The sequence below is a fragment of the Hemicordylus capensis genome, chromosome 3 (genome assembly GCF_027244095.1).
Source record: "Hemicordylus capensis ecotype Gifberg chromosome 3, rHemCap1.1.pri, whole genome shotgun sequence".
NCBI classification, from domain to species: Eukaryota; Metazoa; Chordata; class Lepidosauria; order Squamata; family Cordylidae; genus Hemicordylus; species Hemicordylus capensis.
Genome location: NC_069659.1, coordinates 303,648,121 through 303,672,419, shown reverse-complemented (window position 1 = coordinate 303,672,419; position 24,299 = coordinate 303,648,121). Strand labels below are relative to the sequence as shown.

The 24,299-nt window shown below is 43.1% G+C and overlaps 1 protein-coding gene across 1 annotated transcript in view; it reads right to left on the bottom strand.

The window, feature by feature from the left end:
• Positions 1–24,299, bottom strand: part of CLSTN2 (calsyntenin 2) — a 650,159-nt gene that overhangs the window by 400,901 nt on the left and 224,959 nt on the right. The window contains exon 2 of the mRNA XM_053308474.1: positions 16,566–16,688. Within this exon, the coding sequence (XP_053164449.1) occupies positions 16,566–16,688 (123 nt within the window). The remainder of the gene's footprint in view (positions 1–16,565; positions 16,689–24,299) is intronic.

Genomic DNA, 24,299 nt, shown 5'->3' with positions numbered 1-24,299 from the left:
AAAGTGAGTGAGTGGGCGACAAAGTGGCAATTGCGGTTCAATGTTGGCAAGTGTAAAGTGATGCACATTGAGGAGAAGAACCCCAACTTCAAGTATATGCTGATGGGATCTGAGCTGTCGGTGACTGACCAGGAGAGGGATCTTGGGGTCATGGTGGACAGCTCGTTGAAAGTGTCAACTCAATGTGCGGCAGCTGTAAAAAAAGGCCAATTCTATGCTAGGGATCATTAGGAAGGGGACTGAAAATAAAACTGCTCATATTATAATGCCCTTACACAAAACTATGGTGTGGCCACACCTGGAGTACTGCATACAATTCTGGTCACCACATCTAAAAAAGGACATTGTAGAACTGGAAAAGGTGCAAAAGAGGGCAACCAAGATGATCAGGGGCCTAGAGAACCTTTCTTATGAGGCAAGACTACAACACCTGGAGCTTTTTAGTTTAGAAAAAAGATGACTGTGGGGAGACATGGTAGAGGTCTATAAAATCATGCATGGTGTGGAGAAAGTGGATAGAGAGAAATTCTTCTCTCTCTCCCATAACACTAGAACTAGAGGTCATCCTATGAAATTGATTGCTAGGAAATCTAGGACCAACAAACGGAAGTACTTTTTCACACAATGCATAATCAACTTGTGGAATACTCTGCCACAAGATGTGGTGACAGCCAACAACCTGGATGGCTTTAAGAGGAGTTTGGATAACTTCATGGAGGAGAGGTCTATAGATGGCTACTAGTCGGAGAGCTGTAGGCCCCCTCCAGCCTCGGGGGCAGGGTGCCTCTGGGTACCAGTAACGGGGGAGTAACGTCAGGAAAGAGGGCATGCCCTCAATTCCTGCCTATGGCTTCCAGAGGCATCTGGTGGGCCACTGTGCGAAACAGGATGCTGGACTAGATAGGCCTTGGGCCTGAGGGCTGTTCTTATGTTCTTATGACTAGTGAGGAGAGAACAATTTTTGCCCCCCCCCCTTCTCACTCCTAAAGGACTATTTGTTTATTGGAATGCATCCCTGAGGGCTGCACAACCCTCAGGGATACATTCCTGCAAGTGAATAACCCTTTGATTGATTTTGATTGATTAAGTGTCATTTATTTATTTATTTATTTATTTTTGCATTTTTATACCGCCTTTCGTTAAAATATAGTCCCAAGGCGGTTTACAAAAGTTAAAAACATACAATAAAAACACAATAAAAACAACATGCTAAGAGTAGAAAAACATATAAAAACAGGCATAAAACAATACAAGAAATAAAAACACCCAGAAGCAGCAGTAAAAACGATTATGTAAAAGCCCGGGTAAAAAGCCAAGTCTTTACAAGCTTTCTAAAAGCCATGATGGAGTCCGAGGAGCGAATGACCACTGGGAGAGCATTCCAGAGTCTGGGGGCAGTAACAGAGAAGGCCCTGTCCCGAGTGCACGACAGCCGGGCCTCTCTCATTGTTGGCACCCGGAGCAGGGCCCCCTCAGATGTCCTCGTCAAGCGGGCAGCAACCCTTGGGAGCAGGTGGTCCCTCAAATACCCCGGGCCCAAACCGTTTAGGGCTTTAAAGGTCAAAACCAGCACCTTGAATTGGACCCGGAAACGAACCGGTAGCCAGTGCAGCTCTTTCAAAATGGGGGTGATATGTTCCCAACGGGCAGCTCTGGATAACACCCTTGCTGCCGCGTTTTGCACTAGGGGCAGTTTCCGGATATTCTTCAAGGGCAGCCCCACGTAGAGCGCGTTACAGTAATCCAGCCGCGACATGACTAAGGCGTGGGTAACTGTGGCCAGATCTGCCTTCTCGAGAAAGGGACGCAGCTGGTGCACCAGCCGAAGCCGTGCAAAGGCACCCCTGGCCACCGCCTCCACCTGAGCTTCCAAGAGCAGAGCCAGGTCCAGTAATACCCCCAAGCTGCATACTTGTTCCTTCAAGGGGAGTGCAACCCCATCCAGAACTGGTAAAATCTCCACATCCCGATTGGCTTTCCTACTGACCAACAGCACCTCCAAGTCATCAAGTCAGTGTTGACTCTTACGGACCACATAGACAGATTCTCTCCAGGATAATCTGTCTTCAACTTGCCCTTTAAGGTCTCTCAGTGGTGCATTCATTGCTGTTGTAATCAAGTCCATCCTCCTTGCTGCTGGTCTTCCTCTTCTTCTCTTTCCTTCCACTTTTCCCAGCATTATGGACTTCTCAAGCGTGCTGGGTTTTCGCATAAAGTGACCAAAGTATGATAGTTTGAGCCTGGTCATTTGTGCCTTGAGTGAAAATTCTGGATTGATTTGTTCCATGATCCATTTGTTTGTTTTCCTGGCTGTCCATGGTATCCTCAAAAGTCTTCTCCAGCACCAAAGTTCAAAAGCGTCAATACTTTCTCTATCTTGCTTCTTCAAAGTCCAGATCTAGCATCCATAGACTGTCACAGGAAAAACCATTGTCCAAACGATTCTAATCTTTGTAGGTATAGACACGTCACAGCATCTAAATATCCTTTCCAAGGCCTTCATTGCAACCCTACCAAGTGCTAGTCTGTGGCGTATTTCTTGACTACTGAATCCTTTACTGTTGACAGTCGATCCTAAAAGGCAGAAGCTATCCACCACTTCATTATCAATTCTGAGGCTGGTTGCTGTACTCATTGTCATTAGTTTCTTTACATTTAGTCATAACCCTATTTTTCACTGTGCTCATCTATCTATCTATCTGATTTTTATACCACCCTTCCAAAATGGCTCAGGGCGGTTTTGACTTCTTCACTTTGATTACTAGAGCTTTCAGATCATCTGCATTCTCAGCTATCAGAATGATGTCATCAGCATAGCGCAGGTTATTGATGTTTCTTCCTCCAACTTCAAAACCACATTTATCTTCTTCTAATCCAGCTTCTCTAAGTATATGTTTAGCATATAAGTTGAATGAATATGAAGAAATTATACAACCTTGTCTTACTCCTTCGCTGATCTGGAACCAGTCTGTTTCACCATGTTCCGTCTGGACTGTGGCTTCCTGTCCTATGTAAAGATTTCTCATGAGAACAATGAGATGTTCTGGGGCGCCCATTTTCCTAAGGATATTCCACACTTGACATGGTTGGTGCAATCAAAAGTTTTTCTGTAGTCATTAAAGCACATATTGACTTCTTTCTGGTATTCTTTGGCTTTTTCAATTATCCAGCATGCATCAGCAATGATGTCTCTTGTTCATCGGCCTTTTCTGAAACCAGCTTGAACATCCGGCATTTCCCTTTCCACATAGGGCTCTAAACTGCGTTGGATGATCCTGAGCATTATTTTACTAGCATGTGAAATTAAGGATATTGTGCGATGGTTTGCGCAACCTGTTATTTCTCCTTTCTTAGGTATGGGTATGTAGAGTGACCTCTTCCAATCTGTTGGCCACTGTGTCATTCTCCAAATTTGCTGGCATAGTTTGGTTAGAGCCTTGACTGATTCTTCTGTTTCCTGACATTTTTCTGTAGCTATTCCACCAATTCCTGTAGCCTTCTGACTTGGTAATAACTGGACTGCTGATCTAACTTCATCTTCCTGTACTAGAGGTTCTTGCAAGTAGGGGATATCTTCTAGAGTATCTTGGATGTTGACGTCCCTGCTGTATAGATATACTCCTTTTCAATATACTCCTTCCATCTCTGTTTGATCTCCTCTGAATCAGTTACTATTTGTTCTTTGGCATCCCTTAACATACCAATTCGAGGTTGGAACCTCCCTCTGAGTTCAGAGATCTTTTGGAAAACTTGCCTTGTTTTTCCATGTCTATTTCCATCCTCAAGGTCTTTACAGATGTCATTGTAATACTGCTCCTTATCTCTTCTAACAGCTTTCTTAAATTCCCTGTTAAGTTCCTTCCTGAGGTCTTTATCTTTCTTGACTTTGGCTTCTCTCCTCTTCTTGGCAATTTCCACCACCTTTTCTGACATCCATTTTGCTTTCTTCTGTTTCTTGGTCTTTGGAAGTCTCTTTTCACATTTGTCCTTAACAACCTCTTTGATTTCATTCCACAGTTCATCTGGTTCCCTATCACTGAGGTTCAGAACTTCAAAGAGGTTCCTGATATTCTCCTTGAAAATGGTGGGTACATTCTCAAGATCATATCATAGAAGCTGGATAGCTTTGTTTTTCTGATTTAACTTGACTTGGAACATGCACATAAACAGTTCGTGATCTGTTCCACAATCGGACCCCAGCCACATCTTTTCTGTTATAACTGAGCTCTTCCACCTCCTTGCACCAATAATGTAATTAGTTTGATTTCTGTGTACTCCATCTGGTGAAGTGCATGTGTATAGGTGCCGCTCTGGTTGTTTGAAGAATGTGTTAGCAATGAAGAGATCATTGGCTTGGCAGAAACTAGTAAGTCGTTCTCCTGCTTCGTTTCTCTTTCCTAGGCCATACAGCCTGACTGTGTTTTCCTCCTTACCTTTCTAAACTTTGGCATTCCAGTCTACAACCATCAGCAGCACATCTTGCTTGCATGTTCTGTGAATTTCAGACCGAACGTGAGCATAAAACTCATCAACTTCCTCTTCTTCTGCATCAGTCGTTGGGGTATAGACTTGAAGCACTGTCATGTTAAAGGGTTGTCCACAAAATCTAATTGATATTAGTCGGTCACTGACCGCATTGTACCACAGTCCTGTCATTGCTATATCCTTCCTGACTATGAAAGTAACACTGTTCCTTCTTTAGTTTTCGTGTCCTGAGTAGTAAATTGTATGATTTTCTGATGGAAAATGTTCCACTCCAGTCATAAAAACATAAGTACAGCCCTGCTGGATCAGGCCTAAGGCCCATCTAGTCCAGCATCCTGTTTCGCACAGTGGCCCACCATATGCTTCTGGAAGCCACAGGCAGGAGTTGGGGGCGTGCCCTCTCTCCTGCTCTTACTCCCCTGCAACTGGTACTCAGAGGCATCCTTCCTTTGCAGCTGGAGGTGGCCCACAGCCCTCTGACTGGTAGCCATTGATAGACCTCACCTCCATGAAGTTATCCAAACCTCTCTTAAAGCCATCCAGGTTGTTGGCTGTCACAACATCCTGTGGCAGAGAGTTCCACAAGTGGATCACGCATTGTGTGAAAAAGTACTTCCGTTAGTTGGTCCTAGTCCTCCTGGCAATGCAGTGACCCCTGATTCTAGTGTTGTGTGAGAGGGGAAAGAATTTCTCTCTCTCCACTTTCTCCACACCATGCATGATTCTATAGACCTCTATCATGTCTTCCCACAGTTGTCTTTTTTCTAAACTAGAAAACCCCAGGTGTTGTAGTCTTGCCTCATAAGAAAAATGCTCTAGGCCCCTGATCATCTTGGTTGCCCTCTTCTGTACCTTTTCCAGTTCTACAATGTCATTTTTAAGATGTGGTGACCAGAATTGTACGCAGTCCTTTAAGTGTGGTCGCACCATAGTTTTTTATAAGGGCATTATAATATTAGCTGTTTTATTTTCAATCCCCTTCCTAATGATCCCTAGCATGGAATTGGCCTTTTTCACAGTTGCTACACATTCAGTCGACACTTTCAACGAACTGTCCACTATGACCCCAAGATACCTCTCCTGGTCAGTCACCGACAGCTTGGATCCCATCAGCATATACTTGAAGTTGGGGTTTTTTATCCCAATGTGCATCACCTTACACTTGCTAACACTGAACCGAATTTGCCATTTTGTCGCCCACTGCCCCAGTCCCAGTACAGATACCTGGGGGACCCCACTACTTACTTCCCTCCATTGTGAAAAGGCTCCATTTATACCTACCCTCTGTTTCCTGTTTTTCAACCAATTACCAGTCCACACATGTACGTGTCCCCTTATCTCATGACTGCTAAGTTTCCTCAGGAGTCGTTGATGAGGAACTTTGTCAAAAGCTTTTCAGAAGTCCAGGTATACTATGTCAACTGGATCACCTTGATCCACATGCTTGTTGACAATCTCAAAGAACTCCAAAATCTTGGTCAGGCAAGATTTACCTTTGTGGAAGCCATGCTGGCTCACTCCCAGCACGGCCTGTTCTTCTAGGTGCTTTACAGTTTTATCCTTGAGGATGATTTCCATCAATTTGTCTGGAACGGACGTTAGGCTAACTGGCCTGTAATTTCCGGATCGCCCATGGATCCCTTCTTGAAAATTGGTGTTACATTTGCTACTCTCCAGTCCTATGGTACAGAGACCGATTTCAGGGACAAGTTATTATATTTTAGCAAGGAGGTTGGCAATTTCACATTTGAGTTCTTTGAGGATTCTTGGATGGATGCCATCCGGCCCTGGTGATTTGTTAGCTTTCAGTTTTTCCAGACAGTCACTTCTGTCTGACTCAGCTCTCTAGTCTCCATCCCTAAAAAGCCTGGTTCAGGAACAGGTATATGCTCAGTATCCTCTGCCGTGAAGACAGATGCAAAGAACTCATTTAGCTTCTCTGTAACCTCCATATCCTCCTTAGTAATCCCTTTCACTCCTTCATTGTATAATGGTCCAACTGCCTCCCTGGCAGGTTTCCTGCTTCTGATGTATTTAAAGAAGTTTTTGTTATTCCCCTTGATACTTTTGGCTAAATGTTCCTCAAACTCTCTTTCTGCCTCCCTTATTGTCACCTTGCATTTCTTTTGCCAGAGTTTGTGTTCCTTTCTGTTCTCTTCATTTTGACAGGCTTTCCAATTTTGGAAGGAAGTCTTCTTCCCTCTTATGGCTTCCTTGACGGTACCCGTTAGACATGCTGGCATCCTCCTGGACATAATGGGACCTTTTCTCCTTTTGGGTATACAATCTAACTGGGCTTCTAGTATTGTGGTTTTGAGTAAACTCCATGCAATCTGGAGCAAAGTGACTCTCCTGATTTTCCCTTTCAGCTTTCTTTTCACCATATTCCTCATTTTGGAGAAGTTTCCTCTTCTGAAATCGAAAATGTCCATGTTAGACTTGCTTGGTGATTCTCTCCCCGCATGTATGCTGAATTTAATGGCACTATGATCACTGCTCACTAAAGGGTCGATGACACTTACATCACTCACCAATTCCTGGGTGCCACTCAGGATTAAGTTCAAGGTTGCCTTCTCTCTGGTTGGTTCCAGGACCAACTGTTCTAGGGCACAGTCATTTAGTATATCTAGAAATCTGACCTCTTTGTCCTGAGCCGACTGTGAATTTACCCAGTCTATGTGTGGGTAATTGAAGTCACTCATGATTATAGCCCTGCCTCTCCTTGATGCCTCCCTGATTTCCTGCTGCAACTCCCAGTCACTGTTAGCGTTTTGATCAGGAGGGCAATAGAATGTCCCCAGTAGCTTGTTCCCTTTCAGGCCTTGAATTGTCACCCACAGGGTTTCTGTGGAGGACTCCAGTCCACCTAGGTTTTCTAGCTTGTAGATTCTATCCCTTCTTTAACATACAGTGCTACCGCTCCTCCAAGGCGCCCCTCCCTGTCCTTTCTATAGAGATTATACCCAGGGATAACAGTGTCCCACTGGTTCTCACTGTTCTACCATGTCTCTGTTATGTCCACTATATCTATTCCTGCGTTAGCAACCAAGCGCTTCAGCTCACCCATCTTGGCTCGGAGGCTTCTGGCATTGGCATATAAGCACCTATACGTTGAATCTCTCACCTGATGTACGCTATTCTCTTGACTCTTTGGCCTGCTGGCACATTCTCCCATCTGCTCTTTATGAAGCTCTGCTCTGTCCTCCTTTGCTTTATCTGAATTCTTTGCACCCTCACATTTTAAAGGATGGCTTTTGCCAAGTGGGATACTGCCCAGCTCCCATTGGTCTGTTCCCCAGGCATCATTTTAAAAGCTGCTCTGCAACCTTTTGGATTTTAAGCACCATAAGTCTGGTTCCATCTTGGTTCAAGTGCAGCCCATCCCTTTTGTACAGGCCTTGCTTTCCCCAAAATGTATCCTAGTGCCTAACAAATCTAAACCCCTCCTCCCGGCACCAATGTCTCATCCACGCATTGAAACCCCTCAGCTCTGCCTGTCTCACTGTACCTGTGTGTGGACAAGGTAACATTTCTGAGAATGCTACCTTGGGGGTCCTGCACTTCAATATGCTACCTATCAGCCTAAATTTGGCTTCCAGGACCTCCCGACTACATTTCCTCATATCGTTGGTGCTGATGTGCACCATGACAGCTATCTCCTCCTCAGCACTGCCTAGGAGCCTGTCTAGACACTGCGTGATGTCCACAACCTTCGCACCAGGCAGGCAAGTCACCGTGCGGTCATCATGCGGGTCACAAACCCATCTCTCTATACCTCTAATGATCTAATCATCCACTACATGGAGGCCCCCACCCCCAGAAGAGTATCCCCTATGCGAGAGGATATGGGCTCATCATCCATGGAAGGGGTCCCTTCTAAAGGACCATTTCCCTCTTCCTCAGACCGATGTCCTCCTTGCCCAAGACCTTCATTCTCCCTGACAACAGAGCAGCTACCAGCCCTGGAGTGGGATGCCTCTATCACATCCCTGACGGTCTTGTCCACATGCCTCTCTGTCTCTCTGAGCTTCTCCAGATCTGCCACCTTGGTCTCAAGGGATCGGATTTGCTCCCTGAGGGCCAGGAGCTCCTTGCACTGAGCGTGTGTACCCATGACTTCTGCCCATGGGGCAAATTGTCATACATGTGGCACTCTGTGCAATACACTGGGAAGTGCCCCATCCCCTGCTGACTTTCTATCTTCATACTGTTTTTGTTGGCTGTTTACATTATTTAGAGATAGTTTATTAGAAGTAGGTTATTATCTGTTTATTAGAGAGTTTATTAGAAGGATAGGTCTCAGCTGTAATGGTCAGCTATTTATCTGTCCAAATAGCTTTCCCCAAGAATATGAGGGATACAATGGAGGGATTTGTACTTACGTTTTCTTCTCCACCAGGCTTCTTGTGATCACAGGAGCTTGTTCCAGGCTCCCCCGCACACTTCCCGCTAAACTCCTGCAACACTCCTACGTTCTGTTTGCTATCCCTGTTCGCTATTCTCTGCTTGCTATGCTCTCGGGCCTTCAACTCTTATTTAGAGTAGCCTTCCAACTGAGACACAGGATGTGAGTCAAAGGAATGTGGGGCCTCTCCCAGCCCTAGCTGACTCCACCCCCACCATGCAGGGACAAAGTAAATTCTAGAGTTTGGTAGCCCTAGCAAATTCTAGCCCTGGGAAATTCTAACCCTAGCAAATAACACACAGAGAGAGAGAGACTAAGACCTACCCCTTAAAGAGAAACAGCCCCTGAAAATCTCCCCTCTTCCTGTTAGTTTATTTGAAGGGGGAAAGGCTAGATGTTTAGAAAAGCTTGCTCACCTTCTCAGCTGTGTCTGCTCTTCACAGAGTAGCCTTCCAATGTCCATTTTAATTACGTCAATTTAAGTCCATTTTAATTCAGATGCCCAAGATGTCAATCTGTAGTTGATTCATTTCATCTTTCACTGTGTCGAGCTTTCCCATATTCATGCTTCTTGTGTTCCACATTTCCATTGTAATTCTGTCTTTGCAGCTTTGGATTTTCTTTTCCCACATTGTAAAATCAGCTGTTAGACGTCCAAAAGGCTTTAGTCTAAGCATGTGATATTTTGATTGATGCCATTGATACTCTGAGAGATCCTCAGCTCTTCCTCAGTAGCATGTTGAGTATCATCAGATCTGACGGGCCCATCATCCAGCACTATATTGACAATCATTCTATTTTGTCTATCCATGTGGTTTCCTTGGTAAAATACAGGAGTGGTTTTCTATTGCCTTCTCCTACCAGTATGAAATGATGCCGTTGTCATTGTCACTGATAGTGGTGTGCACGGAACCAAGCGGCGTGGTCCAAGTGGCATGGAGGAACGCTGCCGCCCCAAAAACGTTGATCTAAAATGCAGCGCCGGAGGGGGAAGAGTGGCGGGAGGGGTATGTTCTACCCCTCCTTAAAGGTAGACCCCCCCTCAGTGCCGGACCGCCGGACTGGTCCGGTTCCGAAGCAGTTCGGAGGCCTCCAACATGGCCTCCGAACCAGTTCGTGCACATCCCTAGTCACTGAAGTGATCATCCGCTTCCAGCACCTTCGTATATCGCTGCAGCCAAATATAGGTGCCTGCTTGCTTTAGCTGGACAGCTGGGATGACCTTTGCACTTCAGATGACCCTACTGGGAGCATACTTCCTGGCGTACTTTGCTCATCTCTCCCAGGAACACCCCACCTGCCACAATGAGGCAGCACAGCAGGACTTGGGGGCAGGATTCCTTTATGAATATGAATTCAATGAATACTTCTTTTAGGAGGAAGGAGAGAGCAGCAAAAATTACTTCCCCATCCCACACCTCCACTGCGGCTGGGCTGCAGAAGAAGGAAGAACTGCAACTAGTTAATCTTTTTGCATCCCTGCAGAGCTTCTTCTGTTGCTGTAGCACTGCAGGAAATGTCAGTCAGTATTTTTAAATCACAAAATCTACTTTGAAATTAAAAGGTGTCATACACTAGACAGTCATGGAAGGTTTTTAGATTATTTTCAGATAAAATCATAGGAACAAAGGAAGCTACCTTATACTGAGTCAGACAATTGGTCTGTCTAGCTCAATATTGTTTAGTGGCTTCTCCAATTCTGCAATCATGAGTGTCGAGTCTCAGCTCTATCTTGGAGATGTCAGGGAGGGAACTTGAAACCTTCTGCATGCAAGCAGCCCCATCCAGAGCGGCCACATCCCCTGAGGCGAATATCTTACAGTGCTCTCACATAAAGAGGTTTGCAATTGAAAACGCATACCCCGATGATAGTAAGCTGCAGGGAAGAGTTATATTTGTTTAAAGTCACTTACCGCACAATCTTATGCAAGTTTACTCAGAAATAAGTTTCACTGAGTGTAGTACAGCTTACCAAATACACTGAGCTGAGCCTTAACATTCACCTTCTGCTATTTTACCTTTTTTAAAAAAAGTAATTTCCTAAAAATATTTTTAAAGACAACACAAAAATTTAACGTATCCTGTAGGATCAATTTAAGAATTACAGGAAAATAATCTGTTTGAAGAGCTTTGAATACTGTACAATGTAGGGCCAGACTATCTAGTTACTAGTCCATGAGATGGTTGCCTTAGCTGGTGAAACAGATATGTGTGAAGGCAATATAACTGTCCTGTCACTTTCCACCTCTGCTCATGTTCATAATCTCTGCTCCTTTCCCTGCACTTCCTGCGTTTAAAAAGAAAGAGCAGCATGGAGTGGAAGAAGAACCATAAAGGATAGGAGTGGTGGGCTAAAACGTTCTGCAGAAGATGCTGGATCTGGATGGACTGCCTCAGTGTAAGGCACTTACTTGCATCCTGAAAAATTAAATTAAATTAATTTTTAATTTAATTTTTAATTAAAATTAAGAACCTTTAATTATTCTGTTTAAATTTGTAATTAGATTTTATTTTACTTTTAACTATCCTTGTTAGAAATTGGCAGCAACTGCATTTACTAACTAAACTCTCTAGAGACCAAAACCTATTTATTAGGCCTTGGGTTTAAGAAGCAGCAAGCATTTTGCTCATAGCCAACATGAACAGTGATGATAAATAGTGCCAAAGAATTTTTTTTTTTAAAGATATCTTAAGTCAGCTATCAATAATTGCAGTGTAGTGTCTAAAGAAAACATTGCACTTACCTGTAGGAAACTTTCTGTCTTAATCTATCAACAGAAAGTGAGCCCTGGTTTACAGAATAGTTTTATTTTGCCTTAAAAACACGCAGACGAGGCAAATGATAGTACCCTGTATTTTGGAAGTAGATGTAAAACACAATTTAGTGAGCAGAGAGGAATGTTATATAGATATAAATCTTACAAATTAATGAATTTATCATCCTCAGTGCAAATGCCAATCTATTTGCTCCATCCTTAATGCGGTGATTATTTTTCCAACCTGGAAGGGATATTGTAACAATCTAATTATATTATGCCATGTGATTCTTAACAGCCCGTGTCTTTGAAAAAGGACACAATCCTCACAAGGCACATATTACCATAGCTCCATTATCTCTGTGGTCTTGATGCATCTAATTCAAGATTTTAAGCCTTTGAAACCTGTAAATATTTCACCTCCATACAGTGCAGCTGTAGTTTCATTCGAAATCCCTCAAGTACCTGGATTATATTAACTGGGGAGGCTTTAATTAATCCACTTTATCAGTGTTACTGACATTGGCAGCAGTCCCACTTTTTTTTCTTAAGAAGTAGGCTGTTACCTGTAAAAGTTATTTCCACAATAAGTCAATTAATCTCAATTGTACTAGAATCCTTTTAGGTGCCTTTTTTGCTGCTACAGACCAACAATGACTATGCTGCAATATATTTGTCAATAATTCTATGAAAATACTTCTAAACATACTGTTATTTATCTTTTAGAACTGAAGTTATTTAGGGTATTAGTGCTTTATTTGATGATAGCACTGATCAGCAGACAAGCCCATGAACTGTACATATCCTACTAAAAGCCCTGATTTCCATAACTATCCCCCCTACTCCAAGCATTAACAGTCCACCCCAAGAAACCTAATATACAATTTTTCACTAGTTAAAGGAACCAGTTGAGGATCAGTAATATATGCAAGCAATATGATGCATATAGCCCATCAAACTGTTTCACCTGTTTATGTATAAACAAACAAGTATAGTGTATCTACTATCTTTGTGATATTGCACTTTTCTTCCCTCCCCACACATGTGTCATTTCGTTCTATGTATTATTAGAGTACTAATGGTTTTGTGTATTCTTTTTAATATACAAATGGCTTAATATCTCAAGCCAAGAAGGTTTTGCATCACCATCATTAAACAATAATGGAAAAGTAGTGGTGTGCACGGAACCGGTCCGGGGCCATAGAAAAGGCCTCTGGACCGGTCCGGAATTCCAGTGGTCCTGCGGTTCCGCAGGGCGGGGGAGTGTGTCTTTAAGGGGTGGTGGTAGTACTTACCCCCAGACACACCGCTTTTCCCCCTCTGGCGCTGGTGTTTCTAAAAACATTCTTGGGGCAGCAGAGTTCCTCCCTGCCACCCCTGCCCCCGTTGTCTGAAAAGAGTAAAACTAGAAAGAGCTGGCACGCACGTGCCATGGCACGGAGACAAGCGCGCGCCAGTGGCGGAGACGAGCGTGCATGCCGCGAAGGGCGCATGCGCGCCAGCTCTTTCTGGTTTTACTCTTTTCAGACAAAGACAGGGGCAGGGACGGCAGGGAGGAACTCTGCTGCTCCAAAAACGTTTTTAGAAACACCAGCGCCAGAGGGGGAAGAGCGGCTGGGGGGGTAAGTACTACCACCCCACTTAAAGACACACTCCCCCCAGTGCCAGACCATGCTTCTGTGGTTCTGTGCACATCCCTATGGAAAAGCATTAAGTGATGCTGAACCACTGACTTATTACAGTGACGATTATAACCCATATTCAAGAGACACTTTCAGTCAGCTGGTTTGTTCAACTGTGGTTTATAGAAATAAAATGGCCCAGTCCAGGCTAGGGATGTGTACGGAACCGGCTGGCCTTTCTTCTTACCCTTCCCTTCAATAAGCCTTTCTTTTGATTTTTGAAACTTCAGTCTTGCCTCAGTCCAGTTATTTCCTGGGTTCACAACTTGGTGTAAATTTAATCTGACGAGGAACTGTTCTACCCAGATCTAATTTCCCCACACAAAGACCAAACACAATTTTGGGGTTTTTTACCAATCACCCCAGGGCAGTACCATTAACACATTCATCACTGCTGCTGCTGAGGTAAGAGGAGTGAGTCAGACCCACTCATTGGGGGCCACTGGCAAGGTGGAGAGCCAGTCCTGCATTTAATATAGTATGTAGTTTGGCTGTCAGGTGCTGAAAAATTTCATGTAACCTCCTAGATTTTAGAGCAGATCATGGAAATGGCATTGCATTATTATTTTCACTAGTGTGCAATAGCAAAGGAAATATAATTCAGGTTATTGAGAGAGATACTGAAAATCACTTGTTGTTATAAAGGTTAACATTTTATCATTAAGGTCTAGTTATGTCTTTATTTTCCTGCACATTTGCATATGTCCAGGAAGCTTATCTGCAAGTCTAAACATACTTACTTCAAAATAACTGTTACTGAAATAAATTTGAACTATCTCAGAGTAAGAATCAGCAGACTTGGGCTGCTTCTTTTGACTGTATGAAAATTTAGTTTGTATAGGACTATAGGAAAAACTAGGTTGTATGGAAAGTTGCACTAATTTCTCCTGTCCAGCCACTTTGTTCACTTATAGTATAAAGTTAGATGGATGAAGACATCCTAGAGGAAGAGAACATAATCCCTAGATGTTCAATAAAACAGTGACACTGGGAAATATCACAGATCTCCAGAATGCTTACTTTGAAGATGACAAAAATATCATGGGCCAACTTCTGGGGAAAACAATGACTAATAACTTTCAGTTGGCCATGTCAGAAATTTATTATGACACCATAGTTCAGTATATCATTGCAACTACAAGGAAACAAAAATCCGGTATTTGTTTTCCCAAAACTGTGATAGAAGTTGTAAGCTATTAATTAAAGATAAAAGATTATACTCGCAAAATAGGAACATTTTACAGTCATATGAAATGTAGCTGTGACAAACATCAATACAAAAATAGGTAAGCTTAATTTGTTTATATCAGAGATGCTTACAAAAGTATTCCTTCTAATACATAATACAATATGATGATATCCAACAGAGAATCAATAAAGGGGATGTAAAATTCAGAACAGATCTGAGATATAATGATTGAATTTAAGTGATATCAGTTAAATCAAAACAACAAATATTACCACAAAGAACAAAAGAAGTGGCCAGAATATAATTGTGGTAGGTGTGTCTAGTCAAAGAGAAAGTAAAGAAAAGCATTAAAATGATAACAAGAAGTAATGAAATAATGAAGACAATAACAATAGTGGCTGCATTAATACCCTCTCTAGGAGAACCAGGAAAATGTATCTGTCAACACTACTGTTGCTATAAACATATATACAGGATGGCAATGATAGATGCACATGCTAACAGTGCAATCCTATGCATGTTTACTTAGAAGTACATTCTACAATGTACTTTAAATGAGATTTTTACTCAAGTAAACATGAATAGAAAAGTATCTTAGGTATGGAGGAAGTTACTTCAAAACCTGTTTGATGTACAGGTGGACCTCATTATCCACCGATTTGCGTATCCATGATTGGGGAAAAGACACCTGAGCTTGACATATGCAGGGGGGAACCCCAAAAACCCATGCCAACCTTACACATCCACAGGTTGGAGGTGGCCGGAAATGAATGTGGAGGTCATTTTCAGCCACCATTTTCTTCAATGGGGCCACAAAATGGCTCCCATCTTTGTTTAAAAATAGAAAGAAATAAAAACTGATGGTTTTTTGGGTGATTTGGGGCCACAGCACAACTCAGGAAGAGCTGCAGAACAAGGAAGGCAGTTCCCCCCGCTCCACAAAATTCAGCCGATTTTCAATCATTTTCAGCTGACCTGGAACCCAACCCCCATGATCCCATAGGTTCCCTTAGCTTGATAGTTGCAGGGTTTCCATATCCGCAGCTGCATCCCAGAATGGAACCCCTGTAAATATCGAGTTCCACCTGTATTCCAAAGATATTTTTTTTAGGACAGTAAATGTGGGTTCAGACCACTGAACCTGGAATGTTATATTTATCTTCACTCTATAATATAAAAGTCCTATTTCAGAATTATCCATCTATGCATCCATTTTCAGGAACCAATTCATTTGTGACATGCTAGAGTCTATATTGTGACAGCTTCTAGTTTAATATAGCAGACTATAGAGAAGAAAATTGGGTAATCATTGTAACACAACAATTTTAGTAAACAGAGCTATTAGAAGATCATCTTTGAGAGCTATCACATAGGTTGAAAGAACACATATCCTCAAGATAAGTAAGTCTTGAGGCAGCAAATACAATCTTTGAAAAACTGAATGTGTGTGAGCACGCACACACACAACATATATCTTTTATAAATGCAACATGTCCATCTTTTGTAATATTCCCCAATGCAACAAGTAAGCAAATTACTTGAAATGCAAAAGCAAAAGTGTTTGGATCAAGAAGTTTATAACATGGCCAAGTGCATAGGAAAATATAGTGAAAAGGACTCAGCAGTATTGAAATCCCATTACATTTCCTATCTTAGACACTTAAAAAAATATTCCTAATCATGATTCGACTAAAAATATTTCAAGTCGTCCACTAACTGCTTAGCGGCAAATGAATGAGGCTATCATAATACACAATTTACATTATTAAGCAAATCCCCAATGTACATTCCATCAAATAACTCCTAAATGATCACAACCAAGACAAAAACATTGTTGAATTACATTGCTTATAGTCTATTTTGCCTTCATAGGGAATGCACATCATGCCTAATTTCAAGGCATATGAGCTCAGGATAGGTAGTTTCGCAAATAGAACACCAATGTATAATACTAGTTTGGTGATGCACTGATAGTTTACTGCATGTACATTCACTGGATGAATTCAACACAAAATTGATGGGGACATTCAGCTTGTGTAATTTCCTACCTGCATAGGGAACAGGAGCATCTTTATCCAAAGCTACAAGTGGGGGATCCAAAATGACAGTGTCATTGTTTTCAGTAATAACTCCATGATAAGATGTTTCAATCCATGGCTTGTGTTTGTTCACTGGAAAACAAGTAAATATATTTCATTAGGGTTCTCCCCCCTCAAGTTGCATCATCATCATCATCATCATTATTGAAAGCTGACACTTATTTACTTATTCACACTAGAAAATGACAGAACAGCAAAATCTCCTCATCCAGGATTTAAGTGGAAAAGGAATTGGTATTATGTTTTGATTACTACCATCATCACCCTAACATGTATTCTTACAACCCTAACCCTAACCAAACACAGAATGCCACTCCCAGTTATTATAAATCTTGAAGGAAATTTCTCTCCCTGCACATTGCACACCATAAAATCTTTAACAAGAAGTCATTTAAAATTGAAAATTGCCAAGATACAGAATGATTTGTTTCTTTCGTTTTCCTTAATTCTAGATTAGAATAGCAGAATTGCCTCTTCTTAATCCAATTTCAGTGCTGTCTTTGCAATAAGCTGGAAGAAAAAGCCAAATAAAGTGAATCCTGTATGGGTAATTGTTTTTGAAACAGTGTGATAATGTTTTTGTTTCAATAGAAATTAAACCTGGAACTTCACAAAGAAGAATTGTCTTTTCCACAATAACATATTTCAAGATTACTTTCAAGACTTGGAAACAATATCAGTAATACTTGAAAAATTACATTTCCCAGTGTTCCCGATGCTTAATTTATAGTTATAGCAGCATGCCACATGCCAAAAATCATGAGAAATGGAACTGCCTAATTCTTATGTAAGCAATTTAATATTCAGAAGAATATATGCATGCCCTACAGTATGTCCATTTTCCCCAACCTCCCCCCACCCCACAAACCAGATTCTTCAGCAAAACAGCAGTCACATGAATTGGCTAATAAAAGGGCAAAGATGGGCAGTCTCTAAAATACATATTTTCAGTACTTTTTGTATTTTGTATCTAAAATCCTTTTCAGAAATTTCCTGGAAATTTCTCCAATACAGGAAATGTATCCAAAATACATTTGTTCAAGTATTTTGTATTTTTAAAATACATTGCAGGAACCAAAATACATCTCAGCCAATCATTGCTTGCTTTCTTGCTTCAGGAGCTGCCTTTTTACCACAAGCAGGCAGCCCATTGACTTCCAGGCATCTTTGTGCTTGTGCTCTGTTCCTCCCACTCTGCTGCTAACTGGCCAGATTTGAAAATCAAAGGGAAAAAAGAGAGAGATTGTCTCTGTGGGAACATGGGAAATGGGAATGAGGGGTGAGGGTGGCATGGGAGTCCATTGGGAAACTCTCCTCTCTCCACCCAGATTTTGGATTCAAGAGAATTTCCTACCTCACAGCCTGCTTGCTTTAAAGTTTCACTGTCCCTCTAGCTGCAACACTGCAACTAGAAACCTGACCCGAAGAGGCGGAAGTTCTTCTGGTCAAGTCTCTGTGTAAATTTACAAATTGCCTAAGGCTTAGGCAGGTTGTTTTGCAGCGTAGTTTATAAATAACTCCCTTTCTGTGTCCCCTATTGTTTACTGTGACTGACTAGTAAGGGAGTCAGGCTGCACAGTAGTACCAGGATCCATGAGGATCCCAATGTGCCACACGACCAGCCTAACCCAGGCTGGGCTGCCTTAGCCTGTGTTAGGCTGGTTGTAAGAACAGCCTAAGTATCACTGTGGGACACACAGAACAATGCAGGAAACCAAGCAGCCAGTCTAAGCAATCCAGCTTGCTTAGACTGGATTAAAAGCTTCTAAAGATTTAAAAGCCATCTTTCCCCTCACAATGGCCTGTACAGTTGGTTGCACTGGGAGGGAGGGAAGGAGGGAGGGAGGGAGAGACCCTCACAGGAGCAGATGATTCTATGTGCAGTATCCCAAGTTTGTTTCCCCCCATTTTATCCTCACAACAATCCATTGAGGTAGGCTTGGCTAAGAAATGGTGAGTGGCCAAGATCACCCAGTAATCTGACTGAGTGAGGGCTTCATGACTGAGTAAGGGTTTCAACCTGGGTCTCCCAGTCCTCAACCAACAACCTAATCACTGCACTACATTGGCTTATGGGGCAGTTAGAATCTTCTTTATTTTCTGATTTGTAGGAGGGTATACAAATAAATCCTTTTGATTTGTATTTGAACTAGAAGCTTCCTTTAGCTTTCTTACTAACAGCTTGGATTTAGGACAGGGTTTCTCAACGTGTGGGTCCCCAGATGTTATTGGACTTCAACTCCCATAATCCCCAGCCCCAGTGGCCTTTGGTTGGGAATTATGGGAGTTGAAGTCCAATTACATCTGGGGACCCACACGTTGAGAATCTCTGATTTAGGAGAATCCTTCTGAGTCACTCCTGTAAAACATCCCCCATTGCTGTCAGTGCTTCAAAAATAGCATAGAGAGAGAGAGTAAGGGGTGGATTAATGGGAACTGTTCTCCTCCCCATATGATTTGACCATATGATTGCTTAACCATAAATACAACTTGCTGCTCATTTGACTATGCTACAGCTATAGGATCTCAGCCTTTATAATGACTAATTTACAGTTATTTCAGTGGGTCTACTCTAAGCAGGATTATACCTGTTGCATTTTGATTTCTATTGACATACTTTGTGTATATCACACACACACACACACACACACACACACACACACAGCCGAAAAAAGTCTGCAGACACCGATGGAGGGTGGTGAGAATGGAGAAACATAGCAAACATAGCAAAAAGAAACAGACTATTGCTGTTTGGGAATTATTGATCAGATTTAGTGTTTAAAAAGCTGGAAATACTCCAGTTTTGAGAGATGAGTCTGTGACCCATGTGTTGACAACATGGTGACTTGCCTGCTTGGTGCAAAGGTTGTGGACATCACACAGCATCAGCATAGGCTGTTAGGCAGTACTGGTGAAGAGCCAGCTGTGGTGGTGCACACTGGCACCAACAATGTGGGGAAATGTAGTAAGGTGGTCCTGGAAGCCCAATTTAGGCTGCTAAGTAGCATATTGAAGTCCCGGATGCCCAAGGTAGAATATTCAGAAGTTCTACCTGTTCCACATGCAGGGTCAGCGAGACAGGCAGAACTGAGGGGTCTCAATGTGTGGATGAGACATTGATGGCGGGAGGAGGGGTTTCAGTTTGTTAGACACTGGCATACATTTAGAGGCAAACAAACCTGTACAAAGGGGTTGGGCTGCACTTGAACCAAGATGGAACCAGACTGCTGGCACTTAAAGTCAAAAAGGTTGCAGAGCAGCTCTTAAAACGACACTTGGGGAAAAGTTGATAGGAGCTGGGCAGTATCCAGTTTGGTAAATGCCATCCTTCAAGGTAGGAGGGTGTAAAAGATTCAGATAAAACAAAAGGGGACAGAGTAGAAGCACATAAAGAGTAGGGATGTACACAGAACCAGCTGGCCTGATTCCATTTGAGTCCAGATCAGATTCGAACCTGACCAGACCAGTTCGTTCCAGCACCCCTTAGAACCCCCTTGGTTTGGTTCGGGTTTTTTACGTTTTAAAAAAACCAACTTTTTTTTACTTTAGCCCCTTTGGGGGGCTTCCTCTAGGCCATGGGGGGTCCACTAAGGTTGCCCCTCCCCCGCCAGCCTCAGTCATCACCGCCGCGGCCCATTCAGCTTCTTTTTTTGGTCTGTTCAGGCCTCCGTATTTTTGTTCAGTGGCCATTTTGCCTGCTGCTGCGCATGCTCAAATGGCCTCTGTGAGGCCTGGCATGGCCCAGGGCCTCACAGAGGCCATTTGCGCATGTGCAGTGACCTTTAAAAAAAAAATTAAATGGCTGTTGTGCTTGTGCAAATGGCCTCTGTGAATGAAACGGCCAAACGAGCTGGGTGTGTGGGGGGGAACCTTCACGAAACGCACCCCCCCCCCATGGCCTAGAGGAAGCTCCCCGAAGGGACTAAAGGTAAAAAATTATTATTTTAAATCACTAAACCTCTCCCCCCACAAACTGTTGGGGGGGGGTTAGTCTGAGGTTGGACCAAATGAGGTGGGGTTCGGTTCAACCCCGAACTGTCGAACAAAACTGGTTCAACCTCGAACAGGTTTGGGGTCGAACCTGTTTGCACATCTCTAATAAAAAGCAGACAGAAGGCTGTGCTAGCTGGTCAAAGGTATCAAAGAGCCAAAAGCAAGATAGCATAAACCAGGTAAGAGAATGAACAATTCTTAGTTCATTCATCATTTTGCACCAAAGATGATAAACAAACATCTTTGTTCATTTATGTTCATTCATCATCTTCGGTGTAAAATGATGAATGACCAGAGAATCCACTATCAACAAAATAGTGGATTTTGTAAAAATGAAACCCAGTACTCCATGGAGAGGAGAGCTGGTCCATTGGAGAGGAGAGCTGGTCTTGTGGTAGCAAGCATGACTTGTCCCCATATCTAAGCAGCGTCTGCCCTGGTTGCATATGAATGGGAGACTTGATGTGTGAGCACTGCAAGATAGTCCCCTCAGGGGATAAAGCCGCTCTGGGCAGAGCAGAAGGTTTCAAGTTCCCTCCCTGGCTTCTCCAAGATAGGGCTGAGAGAGATTCCTGTCTGCAACCTTGGTGAAACCGCTGCCAGTAAGCTAGATAGACTAATGGTCTGACTCAGTATATGGCAGTTTCCTATGTTTCCTATGTTCCTATGGGGTTGTGGTTTTGGGGGTGGTTGGCACCCCCCCAAGTTGCTGTGATTGGCACCCAAAAATGGGCACCACAACCCTCTCTGAGCCACCCTGGTGCCCCCACAAGGAGTTATGTGGCTGCTGAAATCCCCATCACTCCCTATGGGGAAAAGCTTACAGATGCACAAACCTCAGAAATTTGTTAAAAATCTCCCCTTTGGCCAATTGTTTTGAATTTTGGGTTGCAGCTTCCTTTCACCCATTAGAACTACTACCCACCACAACCCACTCTGGGCCACCCAGGTCCCCCCCCCCCCGCACATGGAGTTATGGGGCTGCTGAAATCATCATTATTCCCAGTGGGGAAAAGCTTAGAGACAGGCAAAGTTCATTTAAAAGAATCACCCCTTTGCCCAATTTCTTTGAAATTTGAGTGGTAGATTTCACCCATTGGGCGCTACCACCCACAGAGAACAGAAAAGAACACAAGCTCTGGCAAACGCAAATTCTGGCAAAAGAAATGCAAGGTGACAATAAGGGAGGCAAAAAGAGAGCTTGAGGAACACTTAGCTAAAAACATCAAGGGGAATAACAAAAACTTCTTTAAATACATCAGAAGCAGGAAACCTGCCAGGGAGGCAGTTGGACTTTTGGATAATGAGTGAAAGGGATTATTAAGGAGGATATGGAAGTTGCAAAGAAGCTAAATGAGTTCCTTCCATCTGTCTTCATGGCAGAGGATACTAAGCATATACCTGTTCCTGAACCAGGCTTTTCAGGGACGAAGGCTAAAGAACTGAGTCAGATAGAAGTGACAAGTAATGATGTTCTAAACTGTCTGGAAGAATTAAAAACTAGCAGATCATCAGGGCCAGACAGCATCCATCCAAGAGTCCTTAAAGAACTCAAATGTGAAATTGCCGACCTCCTTGCAAAAATATATAACTTATCCCTACAATCAGGCTCTGCACTGAAGGACTGGAAAGTAGCAAATGTAACAATGATTTTCCAAAGGGGATCCAGGGGCGATCTGGGAAATTACAGGCAGATTAGCTTAACATCTGTTCCAGGCAAATTGATGGAAAGCATTCTCAAGGATAAAACTGTAAGGCACATAGAAGAACAGGTCCTGCTGGGGGAGAACTAGCATGGCTTCTACAAAGGTAAATCTTGCTTCATGAAACTTTTGGAGTTCTTTGAGAGTGTCAACAGGTGTGTGGAGAAAGACTAGCACAGACTCACAGACCAGCATAAGATGATCTGGTTGACATGGTATACCTGGACTTCCAAAAAGCTTTCAAAAATGTTCCTCATCAAAGACTCTTGAAAAAACTTAGCAGTCATGGGATAAGGGGACAAGTTTTGTATGGCATCAGTTCACCAGGCTTGCATTGCATCAGTTCTAGTTATTTAGTCTGATGCAATGCATAGCTCCAATATCATCAGCCATGAAAAAACTTTTTTTTAATGCAGAGGTCGTCACAGATCCCACTGTGCTGCCACCATGTTTCATGGCCTAGTCTCAACAAGCCCTGTGATCTTAAGCTTCAACTCTGGCACCAAGTAGACTTTTGTATTTTTTCTGGCTCTGTCTACCAAAACAGCTTTCCAAACCTCTGTCTCATTCAAGGTTAGGTAGGGTGCGAAGTCTTCCAAATGTGGGGTTGGGAATAGACAGAAGCTACAACTTTTTAACTTCAAAACAATGAAACTTTACTATAAAATAGTTCAATTAAAAATGCATCCAGTCTATACTGCCCTCACTCAGAGTCCTTAGCAAGAGTCCTCTTGCAATCACCCCTAGTCAGTTCTACAGTAAGTCTGGCTTGTCTCTTGCTCAGCCTCAGGCCCTGCTCCTTCTTTGCAGTTCTGGGGATTCAATCCCAGACTGTTTCTTCAGCTGTTTTAGGATTGATTCAGTCCTCCAATGAGCCGGGTCTCACAATCAGTGAGACCCAGTTTGGAAGGGTGAGCAGGGAGAGTGGGCTAAGCCCGCTCTCCCTGCACACGAGCAGAGCGGGAGCCCTGGGCAGCCGGATCAGCCACCCACACGATTGCCGGCTAAATGATGGAGCCGGCGGGGGCTGGGGAGCTCGGGGGCCCGCACAGCCCCCAGAAACTCCTGTATGCCCTGTGCGAGTGCGCAGGGCATACTGAGGAGACCCCCAGAGCCAGGAGGTGGCTTTTCGCCTCCCCTCTGGGGGTCTACTCATGAGTAACCGTGGCACTGAGCCGCGCCGCAACTACTCACAATCTTATAACCAGGTTTGTGGAGCACTCGCTCCGCAAACCTGGTTTTAGGGCAGGGGTAGTTAGGCGGGTTACCTGCCTAGGAACCACTGGGCTCGCAGCCAAGCCTGGTGGTTCACACGATGGGGCGAAATCGGACTAGCCTCCGCTAGCCCAATTTCGCCCCATCGTGTGAATAGTCTCAGAGAGTCAAAACTTTCCCAGTGATTTCTCAGCTCTCTTACCAGCAACAGCTCTGATTCTTGCTGACTGTGACAGCAACTTGCACTCTTTGAACTCCTTCACTTGAACTCTCTTCAGCTCTCCAACTTTCACTAAAACTCTGCTTTAGAGGCAGCCTCCTTATATGCTCTTTTTAACCTCTAAATATTTTCAAACAAACCTCTCAATGCAATTTAACTTCCCCCCTTTCTTTTAAAACATATCAGATCAGCTCAAACCCTCTCTTCCCTCCAAAATTAATCCAGTTTAATTCTTCTCCCTCCGAAATTAAACTGCGGGATAGGAGCTGTGAACTTTTGATCCCTGCACAGCTTTTTAACATAGGGAGTAAGCAAAGCAATTGCAATACTGAAATCTTAAATACAAAAAGAGGAGCTTCAGGTCTCATTCTTTCTCAGGTCTTGATTCACATCAGGTGTCACTCAAAATAAAACCACAGTGATAAGGCTCATTTACAATAATCAGCAATGTTGTGGCTCCTCACTACAATATGTTCTGACTTTTTAATGTGGTTTTTAATATATAATTTTCTGAACCTTTCTATTCACCTTCAAGAAAAAAGATCTTGAAAG